General features: G+C 49.6%; 1 protein-coding gene across 1 annotated transcript; it reads left to right on the top strand.

Annotated features, from left to right (window-relative positions):
• Positions 1-335: 335 nt before the first annotated feature.
• On the top strand, positions 336-10,708 carry ENDOD1 (endonuclease domain containing 1). Its single transcript, XM_041487389.1, has 2 exons — positions 336-1,045; positions 6,631-10,708. The coding sequence occupies exons 1-2, from the start codon at positions 752-754 to the stop codon at positions 7,762-7,764; spliced, it is 1,428 nt and encodes a 475-aa protein (XP_041343323.1). The 5' UTR covers positions 336-751; the 3' UTR covers positions 7,765-10,708.
• Positions 10,709-18,636: the final 7,928 nt, after the last annotated feature.

Below are 18,636 nucleotides of genomic sequence, written 5' to 3'. Positions count from 1 at the left end.
TTGTTAATCTCTTCTGAGAGAGGGTCTCCCAAAATGAGGTGATACTGGAGGGTTTTCAATTCCCCATACAGCACCAGGAGAGATGGGAGGTGAATGCCTTTCCCAAGCATCTAAAGCAGCAAGTGGCTGGCAGCAATAGTGATGACAGACACCCCAAAAAGGGACAAAGGGGGCTCCCAGCAGCTCCAACGTTGCCACCTCTCTTCTTTCTCTCCCTCTCCTTTGGCCAGGCTCACAGTTGGAGACGACAGCTAATACCTTCTTTGGGGCGGTGGAATCTGACTTTGCAGCATCCCCTCTGACAGCCTCAGGAACATTTCTGGCTGTGTCAGCCAAAATTCCTGCCGGGGACTGCTGCAATGCAGCACACCACACCCCCGCGGGCGCTGAGCCCCAGCCCGGACAGCCGGTGCCGCTCAGCTCCAGCCCTGCCGCTGCCATAGGCGTCCCTCCTCCCCTTCGCCAGGAGCCCGATGATTCCCGGTCGCCTGGCATCCTCTCCCGCGGGCAGTTGTTGGCCGCAGCGTGTGTCACAGCAGCCTCGCGCACTTTCTGTTTCCCAACGTGCCGCCTGCAGAACGCGCCGGCTCCCCGGAGGGATCGGCCGTGGTTTCAGATTTCATTTCCCTCGCACGCTACACCCGAATTCCAGACGCTTTCTGGCTTCGCCGCTGCATGGACTCTGAGCGCAGGTCCTTTGCCGTACCCAGCGGAGGCAGACGGGGCTTCCCTCGGCTCCAGGGAGTGGACCATGAAGACGTCAATTGTATTCTTGCTTTGCATCTCGGTTTTCCCAGGCTTTTCCCAGGGCAGAGTTGTTAGAGAGGATGAAACTGGTTTTGCCGAGTGTAACGTGTTCTTCTCTGGACAAGTCCCACCCGAAGGATTTACGGAGCCGTTCCATGTGAAAATCTGTCAGCAGTACAACAAAGAACCACGCTTTGCAACCCTCTACAGTACTAAGGACAAAATCCCTCTTTATTCAGCTTTTAAGTTTACAAAGCCAGCTCAAAGTGAGGAGGAGAACTGGCTGGTTGAACCGCAGGTAAGGCAGCTTTTCCTTTGCTGAAAAGCAACTCTTCCTGGAGAACATTTCATCTGGGGTGAAGCTGGGGCTAGAATATTGCAGAGGAGGCAGGAACTCTGCTTGTTGAACTTCTGTTGGTATGAATTTAGCAAGAGCAGACCTTATTTTTGTGCTTGGAACTGAGCAAACAAATAGTTTCTTGTCCAAGGGAGCTTATAATGAAAACCGAGAGGCTGCTGCATGAAAGTGCAGTGCCGGGGGAGAGGAAAGCCCTGTCTGACAGCAGTGATGTGTTTGTCCTGCCCAGCCAGCTCTTGTGGGCAGGGAGCGCTGCTGGTGGGTTAAACATCGCAGTGTCAAGTTCAAGTTTGTTCTGTTGCCAGTGGGATCGCAGTGTTGATAGGGGTTCTTTAGCCTCACTGAGCAGAGATAAAGCATCCATTTGTGGTTCACCAAGTTGATGCTGCAGCTTTTCAGTGTGGTCCAGTGTTGCAGACTGAGGTAGGAAAATGAGTTGCTGTGTTGTGGGGTGTGCAGGTTTCGGTCAGGTCAGAAGTATGCAGTATAAAACTCTTTTTGCCAGAGCCTCAGTGGTTTTTGTCTCCCCTGTCACTTGGCATGTTTAAGCAAGGCCTTGAGGCTGTTCAATTAATGGAAATTTTTTAAAACTCTTTGTGCCATAAGAAAACTTCAGCTCTTCTTTTTCTCTCTCCCCCCCCCCCCCCCCCCCCCCCCCCCTCCCCCCCCCCCCCATGTTTTAGATTTTTCAGCAGTGATAATGATGAATATTGTAGCAACACCAGGCTACCCCATCTGTGGAGGTCAGGAGGGATTATCAGTGTGCAGGGGTGCTTTGTTAGGGCAGGAATGGCTGCAGTGTCAGAGCAGTGTGTTGGGAGTGTGGCCCTCAGCTACTGGATGTTGCCACAGTCAAAGCTCACCCCTTTGCCAGGAGAATGCTGTGCTTATTTTTCTCATGTGTGGTGATGAGATACTAAGGCCACAAGGCCACAGGCATTGAAGACGGGAGATATTAAATGGTTATCTTAGCCTGGGCTGTCTTGTGGCTCTCTAGGCTGGGTTTTGAGTTGCAGGAGTTTCTAAGAGCCTTCTGATCTGACCTCCTTCCACTTCACAGGCAAGTTTGTGGGAGCTTACCCTTTTAAAACAGAGGAAACTTTTTTGCAGAATCTGTCATTATTGAGTTGTGGAAGGGTAGCAAATTTTTAAAGCACAAGTGGGGCCTAGGCTGGCAAGAATCTTTGGTCAGTGCCATGGAGGCAGCAAGGTAAAGGGGCAGAGAGGAGATCCTTTCCCATTTGCCTTGGCCAGTGACACCCTTCATCACCTCTAGCCCCCATATTGCCTCCTGCTTCTTGTGGTCCAGCTCTCCCAACCTACCTAGGCAGGCTCAGGAGCTGTTCCTGCCATGGAGCAGTGGCCAGCTTCCTCCAACCACCCAGTAACTTCAGTTCCCCTGGACCTCCCTTGACTGGCTTCTCTGCCCTTCCTGCTCCATCCCTTTTGACCCCTTATCTTGTCTTGGCTCCTGCCAGCACTCCAGAGTCCCAAACCTTGTGTGTCCTGCCACCAAAACCTTCTGCAGCCTCAGAAATAATAGGGCAGGTGCTACCTTTATTTGATCTGGCTTCTCCAGAGCAGCCTCACAGGCTGACAATAGTTCTTAGTTGACACTAATGGGTCTCTTTCAACTCTGCAGTTCCCTGGAGGAACCCCTGACTGAGACAGAAAAGTGCATACAGTCCTCTCAGACACTGCCACTTGGAGGAGAGAGTGGGGAAGAGCTTACACACCCATTATGTATTTTCTACCTAGGCTAGCTAGATGGCTGCTGAAGGGAGCCCTTAGCAACACCTGCTCTGCAGCACAGCCCAGTGAGCTCACATCACCGATTTTCTGGGTAATTTCCTTGCCAAGACAGGGATAGCTGGGTAGGAGCTGGCTGAACTGCACAGGGCCATGTGCTTGCACATGGAGATACAGACACAGCAAACAGAAAGAAATCACTATAAAAACACTCTCAGCACTCCAGTGAGGGCCTCGAAGTGGTAATATGCTTTTTTGGGGGGATAATGATGTAAGTGGTGAGGGCATCATCTCACTCCCTCCTCAGGAATGTCTGCCAGAGAAACAAATGCCAATGTAGCATGGAGGCAGTAATTGGGTGAGAAGTGTGAGGAATGTCAGTGCCACCCACTGCAGATTGGCAGCTGGAAACAATGAATTAATTCAGCAATTAGTGAAAAATTAGAGAGCAGGAAGAGTAGGCTGATGAGCAGGGTACTGATGGGACTCCCCCAGGCGCAGGTCTGAAAACCTGCTCTGCCACAGATTTCCTAGGGGTTGTGAGCAAGTCACTCAGGTGTCTTTTACCTCATTCCATTTTGGTTGTCTGAAAATCTCTGTTTGATTCTTTCTGTAGCTTAGAGAGAAATGGAAAACTCCAGAGTTGCTTTTTCCGTCCTAATGTATGAGGGGCTGGATGAATTACCTTGTGTTTTCATTTGGTTAATGGCTACCCCAGGCAGACAATCAAGCTGGGATTCTTGCCCAGCTATAGTGCAGCTGCCTCTGAGCTGCTCTTGCAGTCTCTCTTGGTAGAGAGTGAAGAGAACAGGCACTTCTAGAGCCACTCGTGAATGTCCTGCTGCAGAAACTTCAGCGTAAGATGCAGTGTGCCTCTTCCCTGAGGTATGAATCCCAGCTGAGGTTGGATCAAACATTTCCACTTCAAAGGTGTAAGGGGGGCCTGAGGAAGTAGAAGTGGGAAAGGGAAGCTGAAGTTCAGGGGTCCTACATACCAGGGTGGGGAAGGTGGGGGGTGGCAGTGTCCTGCCGTGTTAAATGACCAAACTCAGTGGAAGCTGCCTGCCCTGATAACTGTGTGTTGCCATACATCTAATCCCCCTCTGCCTCTGTCCCTCCTGTCAAACTGCACCCTCCACTTAGTGACACATTTCAATATTGTTATGTGCTAACATCCATATAGGCTGCAGGCACATAAGTTATTTTTAAACCTCCATTCTATGATAGGGAGTTTACCTGTCTGCTTGGATTTTGCCCTGAGCTGTTCCAGGGTTTTTGGACAGGTGGCTTCATGGCTGACTCCATGAACACTGGTATATTTTGGAGTGACACAAGCCAGAAGCTTTTTGAAGCAAGGAGGAAACGTATCTTGCAATGCAGATTAGATGGAGTGCTGAGACAGCCTGCCTTTGGGACTGAGCTGGAGGAGGCATGAAAACCTCAGGCACACATTAGTTATTACAAACCATAATAGGAATTATTATAAGCATAATTAGGTGATGTCAGAGCCTGACACATGAGCAGCACACAGCTGCATTTTTATCATATTCTTTTTTAATTGTGCCCAAACAATCTTGATGGTATGTGCAAAGGCCTGCAACTGGACAGGTAACCAGGGACATATTTTCTTGATAGGATCCTCAAGGCTTGCATGCAGCAGCTCATAGGGAGAGAGAAATTAAGTTTGTTCTGCTTAGTGTAGGTTGGCAATTTCTGCCAGGAGGCAGAGCTGATCCATCTTAGTTCTATGTGTCCTTGTACATTGGCAGCACTCACCATGGGAGTGAGATGGGATGTGTGTCTCTGAGAGGATGTAACACTCCAAAGGGTCATAGCACTGAGGACAGTTCCTGGGCACAGCCTCACATCTATGCCCAATTCCCCTCACCTCTTCCGTGCTATTAAACACACTGGGTGTATTCCTTGTCCCATGGCACACCATCATCTCATCAGAAGGGGAGAATGGCAAGGGATGGGGGGCAGGAAGAGAGAGTGATGTTGTGGAATGCAAAATGTCTGGCCTCATCAGCCTGTTGTTTGGGGTGACTGAGCAAGAGGAGCAGAATACGGCAGTAAAAGTGCAGAACAAATCTTTTTAAGCAGTGCATTTAGAAAAAACTGTGACTTGTGCATCAGCACATGGGACTGACTATGATCCTCCCAGTCCTGAAGCAATAAGCACAAGATGCTTAAAAAAAAAAAGAGCAATAAACCTCTTTATCAGGAGGTGGGGTAATGCAGCCCTCTGCAATGGCCAGGCTTGGCACTGTGACCAAGCCTGGTGCAGAGGGAGCCCTGCGCCTTGACTGCAGGGGTTTGGCTGATGCAGGAAGCCAGCCAGAGCTCAGCTCCCAGGTGAGGGACAATTGCTGACGCTGGCCCTTTCACCCTGACTCTCAGCACAGGCTTGTGCAGAACTGTGAGGAGGTGATGTGCCACTAAGAGGATGCAAACTCTGTGTAAGGTTGCAAGGACACAGTTGGGTATCTGTCCAAGTGCGCTGCAGAGTGGTCAAGAGACAAGGATGGATGACCTGGCAATGATTCAAGGTAGACTATGAACTGTCTGTCACAGACCTCTCCAAAGTGCATATTATATAGTGCAGTAAACAATTTATGGGCCAGGGGCAAAGGCAGAGGGTTTAACTGGGCCAGCACAGTGTGGGGACCTGAGGGCCACACCCTCTGAAACACAGACTACAGAAGGCGGTGACTGCCAGAGATCATCTGCCACCCCTGAACTTCTAGCAACATGTTCACCCTCTAATTTGAGGAACAAAGTGACAATTGGGTACAGCCCTCTGGAGCAGCTGCAGGCTGTGTCAATAGGAATGACTATGGATCAGACAGAGCTGTGGTCACCTGAGAAAGACCTGAACACACCCTAACATTTAGTGCTTCTCCTCCCACTGCTCTTTGCCTCCCCTGCTTGCCCCCTTCCCTCACGCTTGGCTCCAGGAGAAATTCCTGCTGCGGTAATTGCTACCTCTGGCTCTGCTGCATGGGAGCCGCAGACACAAGCAGGTAGCACAGATTCCATCGGGGACCTTTGGTGATGGCACCCTCAGCCATGTTACACCAGGTGGTCATTAAGGATGAGGTTCAGACTGTTAATGACATGAGGATCAGGTTACTGATGACCAGCCCTGCAACAGCCCTAGGGCTCACAGCTGTGTCTCCTGTTCAAGGTGGGGTGGTTCAGGTCATCTGACATGTCTGACTTCATTCTTGCTTCTTACACAGTAGGCAGTGAGAGGTCAAATGCCTTCTCTAGACATCTTATACACCATGGCTTGTTTGTTTTTGTTTTTTTTTTTTTCTTTCCCCATGACTTGGATTTGATAGTTCAGAGGGGCTTAAGTTAAACCATGGTTAAGTTCTTAGATGAACGGCAGTTACCACCACAGTAGGAGGTAAAAACATGACCCTAAATCTAGCCATCTATTGGTCTTAAAAATCTCTTCTAGGACAAATTACAAGTCAGAGTCTTGGTACATAGTGCCTGGTAAGACTTTGAAGTCTGTGCTGTGCTGTGTACCAGACTGGAGAGCTGCAAATATCCTTTGGAGCCTAAACCAATGTGTTTGGCAGAGAAGCTAAGTAGAGAGTACACTCCTCTGAAGCACTTCAAGGAAAGTAATGAGAGGATGCAGGATATAATCGAAGGCATGGCATGTACTAGTAGTGCTAACGAAAAGCATATGCCAGGGCTCATTTTACACATTGTTTTCTAGGAAGGTGAATTGCATGCAGTAACACTTCTCTCTACTCTTTCAGATAGATGATCCAGAAAATGACTTGCATGAAATGGTGCATGAAGCTGATATTGGTGGCACTGTGGCCAACCTTGGTGCAAATCAAGCCCTGACCTCAGACTATGTGGGCTCTGGCTATGAGAGAGGCCTTCTCAATCCCAGTTTGCTTAATGAGGAGGATTTCCAGGTGGCCACTTACACACTCACGAATGCTGTCCCTCTGAGCCCGACTCTGAGCAAAAGCTGGCACAGAGACATTGGGAAGGTAGTGGAGCAAGCTCTGATCCCTCACTGTCCCAAGATGGATCACCTATATCTCCTTGCAGGTGCAATTCCTTCCAGTGTCCAAGTTAAAGGCAAGGTGTCAGTGCCAGAGAGCCTCTGGCTGGCAGCCTGCTGTGATGCTTCAGAGGGATGGTCCCTGGGACTAGTGAAAAAAACCGATGATGAAAACAGCTTGGCAGACCTCACGGTGAGAGAGCTGGAGAAACAGCTTCTACCCGGAGTTCACTTGTTCAAGGGCAACTGTGGGAAAGACAAACAAAGCCAGAAGAAAAGAGAAGCAGTATTGCAAGCTGTCAGTCAGATCCGCTCTGGAGAGCAAGTAGGAACAAATAACAATGAGGAGACCAAAGAGAGTGGCTGGGTGAGAAGAGTGGCTGGCATCATTGCTACCCCTTTCATCAAACTCCTGGAACTCCTCATCTACATCTTTGTGGAACTGGTGAAATTTGTGTTTTATTTTCTCTGGCTTGTTGTAAAGCGAGTTGTTGGCACAATTCTGGGTGGAGTCTGCAGCCTGTGGAATGGGGTGGTGTCCTACCTTAAAGCCGTCAGCATGGTGCTCATCAGCATCCCCTATGATGTTGGGAGGGTCATCGTCAACATCTTCCTGGGCTTCCTGCAAATTGTTCAAGATGTGATGTCCCTCACCTACAGGATCCTGAGCATCCCTGTGGGGTTCGTCCTTCACCTTGCTGCTTTCCCTTACCACTCCATCTGTGCCATACCCTCTGTCCTTAAAGACATGGCCACTGGGATCATGGGCACCTTCTCGCTGGTCATTGACGCCACAGCCGCGGTTCTGCATGGCTTTTATTACCTGGCTTGGCACATCGTCAAACGGTTTGTCCCTAAAGGCTCTTCTGACGACTGATAGGAACAGAAACCAAGGCTGCAAAATACATGGAATAAAGGAGGAGTGGGGCAATGCTTTAAGATACGTGGCCAAATGCTGTCAATTTCATTCTGGTATTTATTGTAGTGACATTAATAATAATGAACTGACTGGGGAATAACAAGGAGGGCCAAGGCAATGTTGCTCAGGGCCGCCACCACTGTAACTAGAGTTCTGTCTGTTGTAAAATGTTTGGGTTTTATCGGTGCAGGCCACAAAGTTTCTGTGATTTGCTGATGTCAAGATGCTTGCTCTGGGAAATGCACACTAAATGTGGTATGAGGTAATTTCTTTCTGGCTATGATGACACTGAGACTTATGCAGTGGCAGTGAGCTCTGCAGAAGCCCAGCCCCTCCAAGGAGCAGGTGGTGGTGGTTAGGGGAGGGCATGAGTTACAAAGGATTACTGGGACTTGATGAAAGGAGAAGGAGGCAGGAGTGCAAGGGGGTGGGAAACAGCAGGGATAGGGGTGGAACGGGGGCAAAGTCCTGCTATTGGCTGCATTGCTCATTTCTCTGGTGTCCCACTGGTGGAGGGGATGCAGCAGGGTATATCTCATAGTCTTCGGGCCCTTCTGGACATCTGAAATTGCATGGATCTTGCTGCAAGGAAAGACCCACTTTTTTTTTGCATGATGGGAAAGCATTTTTCCTTAGCCATACCAAGGTCATCTTCCCCCAACCCTTCCTTGCTGTCTGGTGACCACTGAAGGTCTGAGCCCTGAATCTTCAAGATGTGGTGTTCTCTGGAGGTCTAAACCCACAAATATCTTAGCCCTGAAGCCCTCGTGTCTGCTCCAATGCCCAGCAGATCTGGGAGCCACACATTTGGATTCAAATCTGTTGCAAACTGCCTTGTCTCCCTTGAGAGCTGACTGCTCCTGAAGCAAACAGGGGACTATGGACTATCAGGTGGAAGGAGAGGCAGGAGAGATCCTGGGCTGCAGTGCTTGATTTGCTGGGTGAAGATCCACATACAAAGAGACGCCTTAATGTCAGAGGCAGAACCAACTCCTCTTCTGCACTGCACATCCTCTCTGCTCACTCTTAACCCCTTCTTCCTTCTGCCAGCATAAGCCATGTCCCCCAACACCTGTGAAATTGGAGCTGGGGCACATGTCAGGCCTTTGCAAGGGACCAGCAAGTGTTTGCAGCCAGATGAGTGGCACAGAGACATCTGCCACTGCAGGAGAGGGACACAGGAGTGCTGCCCTTCCCTGGGCCTCAGCAAGGGGCATTGGATCTTTTGGTGCAATTGCCTGCAGGAGGGAGGCTTCCTGTCTCAGCAGCATTTGCTTTGGTGGGACTCCACGAGGTGTTTGGGAGTCCTGCATACATGGTTCCGTCCTTTCACACCCATCTGTGTCTCTCCCTCCAGCACCAGCTTGGTGTGGACCCCTGATCTACCATAACATCCCATAATGAGTCCCAGGAGTGAGCAAGCTGGTGCTGCCATCTCAGTAGTGCTATGTTGGTGGTGGCCTGTCCTGGGTTGAAGAGAGCTCAGTTACTAACATGGCAGCTTTGCCTCGCTGCATCATGCAGCCTGCAGCGAGGCTGAGCTGGTGTGGGTGGATTCAGAGGGAAAAGGAGATTTGCCTGGTTCACGATGGGACAGAGTTGTTTCTTTAGCTCAGGGGCTGTGTTCAATGCAACCAGTTCTGTGTGCATATCCCAGCCCAGCACACCCTGGTCGGGTGGCACCCTGTTCATGCAAATGGCAAAGCTGGGGATGCCAGCAATGGTGATGAAGTGGGGAATCAGTGGCATGAGTGGAAAGAGAGGATGACTCCTTGCCTCACCCTTCATGGGCCACCGCTGGTTTATGGAGAAAGAGAGGATGTCTGCAAGCAGACCTGGCTTTGTTCAAAAGGGAAAGCAGCTTTTGGGTGCCAGTATGGGTTGTAGTGGGATAAAGTCAGTGGCATTTTGCTATAGGAATGTTGGGTGCAAGGGGCAAGGTCATGGCTCCTAACAGGCAGAGAGCAGCCAGTGAATGCTCTCCAAATTGAACTTTGCATGTCTGCCCACTCAAACATGCCTGGTCTGGTGTCAAGACAGATGTGGAACTGATTTCCCACTCCTTCATGAGACCCTGTCTCAGTCCTGGTACTCCTCAAGGGCTCCATGGCAGCTGTCAAGGCAGGAAAGAAGCCAGCTCAAGCCCCAGGGAATGCTAGGGTAGGGTGACAGGGTCCCCAGCAGCCTCTGAAGGCACGTGTGATGGAAGCAGCTTTCAATGGCAGCCCAAGCACTGGGGAGAAGGGGTAGCTGCCCCCCACAGCTGTCTTGCACCTTCTGTGTGACCTTATCTGTGGCCCGTGTTAGCTGCATGGCACTGCACAGCAGCCGGCCGTGCACTTCCTGGGGCTCTGTACCCAGAGCAGCTTCCCTACACCTGAGCCCAGCAGCCCCATCCCAGATCCACCAGCACCTCCAGTGCAGCTCTGCAGTCACAGTGACATGGGAGCTCGTGTGCTGATGAGCAGCAAAGCTGGGGCGCCTCAGGAGGTCTGCACTGTCACTTTGCCACCACCACTGCTACCCCTCCTAGCTCAGGCCAGCGTGTCTCTGCTGCAGCCATGACTTCTGACAGCAAGTGGACAGTCCTTGAAATCCAAGGCGCTGCAGCTCTATAGGATTTGGGCAGAGGTGCAACAGTATTATTAAAATTGTCTTAACATGCTCAGATTTCAAATGCTGTGAACAGTAACTGGCATGGGGCATTTCTCTTCTGTGCTGCGTGTCTGAGCAGGCAGTGGGAAATCTGCCTTGAACATCGAGCAATTATCACAGAACAAGCAACATCCTGCAAAAAAACACTGTCTGAGATTCTTCTTATCTAGGCATGATTTATGGCTCCTGAGCTGTATTCTATCCTTGGAAACATATGGCTTCAACAAAATAAAATGACTTTTCCTAAGAGCGGCTGGTATCACTTTCTGTCACAGTTGCAAATGAGATAACAACCTAGGGTGTCCTGACTAATCAAGAAAACAGCAGCAGCACAGTTTTTCCTTGTAACAGCTTGACATCTGATATTACTGGCTCTGTTGTGCTTTTTAAACACCTTTCCTCTCTCAAAGCACTCTAAGACTCAATTAATTAAGCTGCAGAATAAGTAGGTAAGACCTGAGGTGTTGCAGACAGTGAATATGACTGTGTGTGTGCCAGGAGAGGGGACTGTTTTATTTTTGTGAGATGCAGTGAGATGCACCCGGAGTGCAGCATGATAACCAGTTTTCATACAGAAATCACAGCACAGCAGCACAGTTCTTCACAGCTCACTGGGAGAAACTCCCTCTTGTGCAGTGCTGATCCCTGGACTGGCTCTGTCACAACTTCTTACCTTCCCTAACAGGGGTAATTATATTCCACTGAAAGTATGGAGGTCCTGTGATGAGTAAAGCAGATGTTGGCACCTCCGTTTTGCAGGTACCTCTCTTTGGGCAGATGAACCCCTGCAGCTGAGTCTGCAGGAAATAGTGAGGCACTGGTACAGGTTGCCTGGAGAAGCTGTGGATGCTCCATCACTGGAAATGGTCAGGGTCAAGTTGGCAGGTTGGATGGGGCTTTGATCAACATGGAACACCTCGTGGGAGGTGTCCCTGCCTTAACCAGATCACCCTGAGCTTTGACACAGGGGTCTCTGCACCTCGAGGTGACCCTTGTCTCTTCTGCATCCACCCTGGGACTAACACACATAGTGGCACAGGGACTCAGTAGCCCTGCAGGACAGCCCCTCAATCTCAGGACCTCTTCTACCACTGACATTTTGAAGCTGCTCGCCTTGTGTGGTACTCCATCAGCAGCTCTGTCCCTCCCTCTGGTCAGAGAGCTGCTCCTGTTCAGCAGGGAATTGAGCCATGCTTGCTCACAGGTAGCCAGTGCCAGAAAATGGAAAAGCTATTGGATAATAAATACCAGTGTAACTTGTTTGGCCAGGAGGGATTGTCTGGGAGTAAGGAGTGTGAGGTGTGTCCAGGGTGTGTGTGTATTAGTGAGGTTGCAGTACTGTGGGTTTGGCATGGGATGGTTTCTCTTTGCTGCACAGACTCCTGGGCTCTTGGACTTCGGTGGATCTCACACGTGGTAACATCTGCTATTGATTTCCACACAACTGGTGCTTCCAGCCAAGCAGAAACGCCTAAAGACTTTCCAGTGGTGTTAGTGTTACAGCTGTTTGGAAAATCTCCAAGGAATTATATTCTGTCGGAATGGGATGATTTATCATACAGGGTTCTTTTCATGGCAATTTACCATTTTTAGTGGAAAATAGTTTCCAAGTCCAGGTTGGAACAAGGACAGGAAACATCCAAGACCAGCCTAGGGTCTGGATTAGCGGTTTGGATGTTGACATTCAGCACCCACTCCTATCTAACAGCAGGTTTGGCATGTGAATGTGGCTCTTTCTGTCTCAGAGGCACATCCTTCAGCCATGGCCCACCTTAGCATATGTGTGATTTTCTTCCATTTGTAAGGGTGAAAAAACCCCGTCTCCTTTCCAAAAATACTGAAATTGTGACAGTATTCCTGGGAGGTAGAAGCCATTTTCTATTAAGCCAGCAGCAAAGTTGCCTGCAAAACTGAAGCAGAGGCTTCAGTTTGTTCTGCAGTATCATCTCTATTAATAAGTTGACGTTTTAATCTAATTTAACATGGTGAAGAATGGACATCTGGAGCAGATGTCACTGTGACTTTTCCAAATCCCCAGTACCTGCTGGTAGAAGATGGTTATGGACCAATGCCAGGAGCTGCAGCAGGTGGGTAGGACCATGCTGGTGGGCAGGGGAGGATGTATGGGAGAAGAACATCAGATTAATAAAAGGAAGAATTTTCTTTTTAAATGAAGGTAAATGACAATGAGTAAAACCCTGGTGCAGGTTGTCCAGAGAGGTAGTAAGTGACCCAGCTCTGGGAACCTTCAAGATTATGCTGGATGGGACTCTGAGCAACTTGATCTGGTTGAAGATGTCCCAGGCTGAATTATGTGGCTTTTAAAGGTCCCTTCCAACCCAATCAGTCTATGATTCTGTGAAACCAAATGGCCAGTAGCTAAACAGTGAACAGTAAGGCTGAGAAATGGTCTCTGCTTGATCCTGACACCGACGAGCTGGTGATGTGAGTGAAGCAGCTCCAGAGGGATGATACCATAGACTCATGGAGACATCATTTCTGGATTTATGCCATCTAAATGTAGCCATTTAAAATTTCTTCTCTGCAGGCACAGGGGTCCCTGTGTTCAGTATAAATATGTCACCTGGCTTTCACCTGGACAGCTTAGCTGGATGCCTGAAGCTGGGACCAATGAAGCTTGGCTGGGCTGGTGGCTGATGGGGCTTGTCCCATCACCCTTGAAGACCTTTGAGGTGTCCATTGGCATGGTTCACCCAGATGATGGTACAGGTGGGATGGTCTTTCCAACATCCCTTTGGAAAGCTCTTGGCTTAGTAAATCCTTCCATGCAGGTAGGACTAGTGTCAGGGTCTGATGCCTCCAAAGTGCTGCTTGACATGACCCGCAGCACCTGCAGCCACATTTGGGCGGTGGTGGGCGTTGTGTGTGGCCCTGTTGAAACAGATGGGGTTAACCACTGTGTGCACCTCAACCACACAGCCTGGTCTGACCTATGTGGAATGAATCCAGCTCCCAAAGAACTTGGCCCAATTTTTTTGAGTTCATGGAAAACATGCGCATTTGTGGGGTGAATGAGTTCACCCCTCACCCTCAGGCATCTGTAGGAGGTACACCTTTGCACTGGAGGTGACAGCCTGCACTTGAAAATAATACTACACTCTGCAAAAATGAGATGAGTGTCTGATGTGGGACAAGGGGCTGCCTTCCTAGGGATCTGTGAGGAGACAGAGCCCATGGCTGCAGAAGAAGCTTGAATGGTACAGTGGCTGTCGTGGTGTCAGAGGGGTGCAAATCTGAGGCTCATCACCACAGCAGTTGAGGATGACTACTCAGACAGAATCATTAAGGTTGGAAGAGACCTCTGAGATCATTGAGTCCTACCATAGACACAGCGCTACCAAATACACCATTAAATTGTGTCCCCAAGTGCCACATCCACATGTTCCTTGAACTCTTCCAAGGTGGTGAATTCACCAATTCCCTAAGCAGTCTGCTCCAATGTCTGACCATTCTTTCAGTAAACAAATTTTTCTTAATCTCCAAACTAAACTTCCCCTGGTGCAACCTGGGGCCATTTCCTCTTCTCCTGTCGCTTGCTGCTTGGGAGAAGAGACTGACCCGCTCCTGGCTACAATTGACTTTCATGTGTGATCAAGGACAAGTGAACAGGTTCTCAGGCTCCAGTGATGAAGGATAATTTTGTCCATTCCCAGATCCTGCAATACTTCAAATCATGCCCCTATTCCTAACCCATGGGAGGTTTGGTGGTATAGGAACTCTCTGGGAACCTGGTCCCTGTTCTTTATTTCTCTCAGGAGCTTATTCAGAATCTCATTCTTTCTTCATCCCCCATTTCCAACTGTGAACAGATGCAGGTGTTCAACACTGAGCACATTCCTACAACATGTCCTGCTGGCACTGCTGGGGCTCCTGTGGACACAGCACGGAGGCTTTGGACCTCTGTGGTTGTGGGGATTTGCACTCAGGTCTACTAATTAGAGCTGGTAATGATGCCTCCAATGGAACTGCTCCTGTTCCTGTTTTTCACAAAAAAAAATTTTTGTTGTTTTGTTTTTTTCATCAGGAAAGAAGAAAGAAAGAAAGAAAAAGCCTAGGCGTTAGCTTAAATCTAATACCGTGTTTTCAGCTGATATTTTCAGCATCACTGTGCTGTATTGCAGATGTGAGATGCAGTTTCACCTTCTGCAAGCTGAACGCTGCATCCTGACTCTGTTTGCCCTGATATGGAGGCGGATCAGAGTGTCCCAGGAGATGATTCAGGGCAGATGTCACCCTCTGGTGGAGTCTCTGCCTCTCTCCATGCATTGCAGAGGAAGCCAAGAGAGAGTAGCTAGGTAATTTCGCAAGGCAAATTAAACGCCTGTGTTCAGGCAGCATCACCTCCCCAGCCCAGCCCTTCTGGTGTTTTCAGAGACGCTGGGACATAAATCAGCATGGCTATGGTGCTCTGGGCTGAAGCTAAGCCCTCCTCCACGGGGCTGCACATTGTGGCAGCAAACTGCTGGGAAACTCCTTCCTGAGCAAGTCAACACTGAATGTTGCAGGTCACCACTGCTAAAACACTTCTGTTTTGACTGTAATCATGTTTTATTGTATTTGCTGTATCTAGTTTTTTGGCTATGTTTTACTGCCTGGATATACTGATATTCTGAACATCAGCCCCAGGCAGGAGAAGGAGGAGAAGGAGGGCTTCCCTTCTGCAAAAGCATTTTCCCACAGGTCAGAAAGGTTCCAGTTTTGCTCCAAGGGCCTTAGAAAAGCCTGAGGGAAAAAAAACCAAAAACTACACATGGAAGATGAGGAGGGTTTTAATTTAGCAGGAAACATAAATGCAGTGATCATCTTCCTTATATATTGAAAAGCTTACAAAAAATCAATTATATTTACATGAGCTCATTGGCATGATGAATGATGTTATTTAAAATCTATGTAATTCTAGCTTGGGTGTGTAGAGCCTCTGGTCCTCTGGCCAGGTGCCTCACCATATAACTCCATCATGATCCAATTAAAAGTTTTTGGGGGGAGTTTCCATGCCCCCACATTGCCTATAATTTGGTCTAATTTAGCGTGTAGTGCTGAAATGAAGTCGTGCAGGTGGGTGCACTTCAGTTAATGTGCACTTGGAAGGGCAGATCCACCGATGGTTCTGTATGGGGGTCTGGAGCTGGTCACCATTTCTCCCCCATGCTGTGGCACGAGGAGCCTGAGCTGATGCTGGGAAGAAGCAAAGGAGACCCCAGCACAGGTGGAAACCCAACCTTGCAGCAGTGGGCTTGCTTGGGTCATGAGCAGGCAGCCAGTCTCCGCTGGCAGTGGCACATACTCTGCAGCCACCCTGGCCTGCTCATGGCTTCTCGGCTCCAGCTGGGATGCTGGGGGTGCTCACACTCCCAGCTGATGGTCACGGTACACACCAGGGCATCCCCCTGTGCTCCATGAGGAGGGGAGGAACCTGGTGAGGCTTGGGGTCAGCCCAGCCAGGTGTCTCCCCAGGGATGTGCTGCCCATGCAGGGCTGCCTACCTTTATCTCAGCCATGGCGCTTTGCAGGTGCCAGGGACATCCCACAGCGGTCACCTACGGGCTGCAGGGAGATTGTCCCACAGCCACTCGCTGTGGGCACATGAGCATCCCTGTGACACCTGTGGTCTCTGGTCTGCCACCACCCCTTGTTGTCCAGAGCGAGCACAGGGAGCAGGGATAGATGGCAGCAGAGTGGTGGCTCAGGGGGATGGGCAAAGAGGTCTTGGGGAATCGCCAACACACAAATGTTTTTGGCTCTGAATTTCCTGTGGCAAACCAGCTGGAGAGGTGAGGAGGGGGTGCGGGGGAGCAGGGCTGTCCTCTGCTGTGCAGGGTACCCCCATCTGAGCACTCACACCACACACAGCCTGTGAACAGGGACCTGAATCAGGGCAGGGCTCACTTGAGGGTGGCCCTGCTGATCAGCCATGCTCTGGGACTTCTAAGGGCTAAAGCAGGAATTCCACAGCAGCCCTTGGCTTTGAGGAATACTGCAAGATTTTTATCTTTTCACAATGGTGCTGGTGACACGGTGCCCCTCCCAGCCCCAAGCTTCTCTGGCAACTGGAGGTGACAGCCACATCACCTGTACCAAGGGACCTGGACTTAAGACAACAGATATTTTCAGAGTTTTGGAACTCCCACTGAAAGCAAATAAATAAGCACTTTATATACGTGCAGATATTTATATACATACATGTATTTATTTTGTTGTGATCTGTGCATCCTGCAGCTGGAGGTGAAGTTACACCCGAAATATCCCAGGTCTGCAGCTTGTGTTAACTAGTTTAATGTTTCTGAGGGAAAATTATCATATCCCACAGGACAAACTTCCCTGGTGATCCCTCAGCACTAAGTCATCCTTCTCTGGTGATGCATGGGGCAGAGGGCAGGGTTTGGGGACTTGGGGGCAATTTGACTGCTAGGTAGGCTTGGCACTGCCCTGACCCAGCACCCTCAGCACATATTTCCTCTCACCTTTGCTTGCCCTTCCTGTTTTTATGGCTCTCACCCACTTCTGCTCTGGGGTTTGCCTAGGTCTCCCTGGAAGAAGGATTAAATAATCTCTGTATTGAATGATACATAAATTAAAATCCACTACAAAGGCATGGAGAGGAAGGAACTTTGAGGACTGAATTTGTCCCAAAACAGAGGATGTTGAGCTATAGAAATGTTCCCCAGCATGTGGCAAATGATGGCTCAAACGGGAGTCAGGTTTTATCCATTTTATTTAACCAATGAAATTCCTACTGATAACAATGAAAGTAATTTCAGCAAGTATAAATGCGATACAGTTTTAAACAAACCCCATTGTTCCGTACCTATAAATAGATTTTTCAAAACCTCATAAAAAGTGCAGATTTATGAATTGCTGTTAAAATGTTAATACATGATTCCTTTGTTTAAAAATGCGTTTTTGTCTCTTAACTCACAAAAAAGAAAGTTCCTTCTGCATCTGTTCAGATAAATTCAAGTCGGGTAACTTAATAACTAACAAAAGTCACACACAAAAAAATTCCATCCCACTAGGTCAGTCTGTCCTTTCAAAAAAAAAGAAAAAAAAAAAACCAACAAACCCAACCAGCAACAACAGGAAAGAAATGATAAAAGCTGCTGTGGGAACCCACAGTGAGCTCCTAGCAGCTGCCTCACCTTGCAGGCAAACCTCCCCTGAAAGCATGGAGCCCGTGGCTTATCCCTGGGGCTCAGGACAGGTGGTGACCTGGGAGGCAGGACAGGAGATGTGCCACCTGCCCACGGGATGCTGTAGGGACTGTGGGACCCACAGAGCTGCCACACTTCCTCACTTCCTGGTGGTGGGAGGGAGCTACAGTATCAGAGCTTTGCCCTTAACCCTCCGTCCCAAAACGCCCGCGTGGCCGTGGCACAGGGAGGCAAGAGGCTGACAGCTGCTGGGCTGGGCTGGGTACAATTTTCCCCCTGTCCATCCAGAGGGTCAGAGGTGGGAGATGCAATGAAACACCCCTCTCTGGGCACGGCGCTGCCCTGCCTGCTGCCCCAGCCAAGGGGGCTCAGACCCACGGCTGCCAACAGGGAGCCAGTGCTGCTCCTTACCCCGATGTGCCAGGCTCTGCAGTCAGCAAATCGAGGACTAATTTTTACACTCGAGAGAGGCTTGGAAGCTTTTTGGCTGCACAAGTGCCGTGACCATGTTGGTGGTCCAGCAGCTGGCCTGTCCATCTCTCTCAGGCCAGCGAGCTCGCGCTTGCCCCGTGCGTTGGTGAGCAGAGCGCGGGGGGCAGCCTGCAGCAGGCTTAGGGGCACAAGGGGCTGAAACAGATGCCAGGCCCCGGCCTTGGCTGCGTTTGGGTCTTCGTGTGGTCACAGGCAGGGTAGCCGTGTGGCTCGGACCGTGCTTTGTGCAGAGAGGGGCTCGGCTCCCCACAGTCGAGAGAGGTCGGCTGGTGCTTCTCCCTGTATCTACAGTGGTATTTTATCTACAGCAGGGTCTGTTTAGCAAGAGCAGTTTAAAGTGGCTATGTTTATCAAGTTTGCTACTTTATGAATAAAAAAAACCAAAACAAAACAAAACAACAAAACAAAAAACCAAACCCCAACAACTATAAATACAAAGACTCTCACACACCAGACACTTGCAGCCTGCGTGACTCATCAATAACCGCATCAATATTCTGTTAAAAAGCTTATT

This window comes from Pyrgilauda ruficollis, unplaced genomic scaffold, assembly GCF_017590135.1.
Source record: "Pyrgilauda ruficollis isolate IOZ18807 unplaced genomic scaffold, ASM1759013v1 scaffold8, whole genome shotgun sequence".
Taxonomy (NCBI): domain Eukaryota; kingdom Metazoa; phylum Chordata; class Aves; order Passeriformes; family Passeridae; genus Pyrgilauda; species Pyrgilauda ruficollis.
The sequence above is the reverse complement of the archived record's forward strand: the minus strand, read 5'-3'. Positions and strand labels throughout refer to the sequence as shown.

Coding starts and splice junctions, on each gene's coding strand:
- ENDOD1 (XM_041487389.1), top strand. CDS start 752: ATGAAGACGTCAATTGTATTCTTGCTTTGCATCTCGGTTTTCCCAGGC. Junction 1,046..6,630: donor ACTGGCTGGTTGAACCGCAG/GTAAGGCAGCTT, acceptor CTACTCTTTCAG/ATAGATGATCCAGAAAATGA.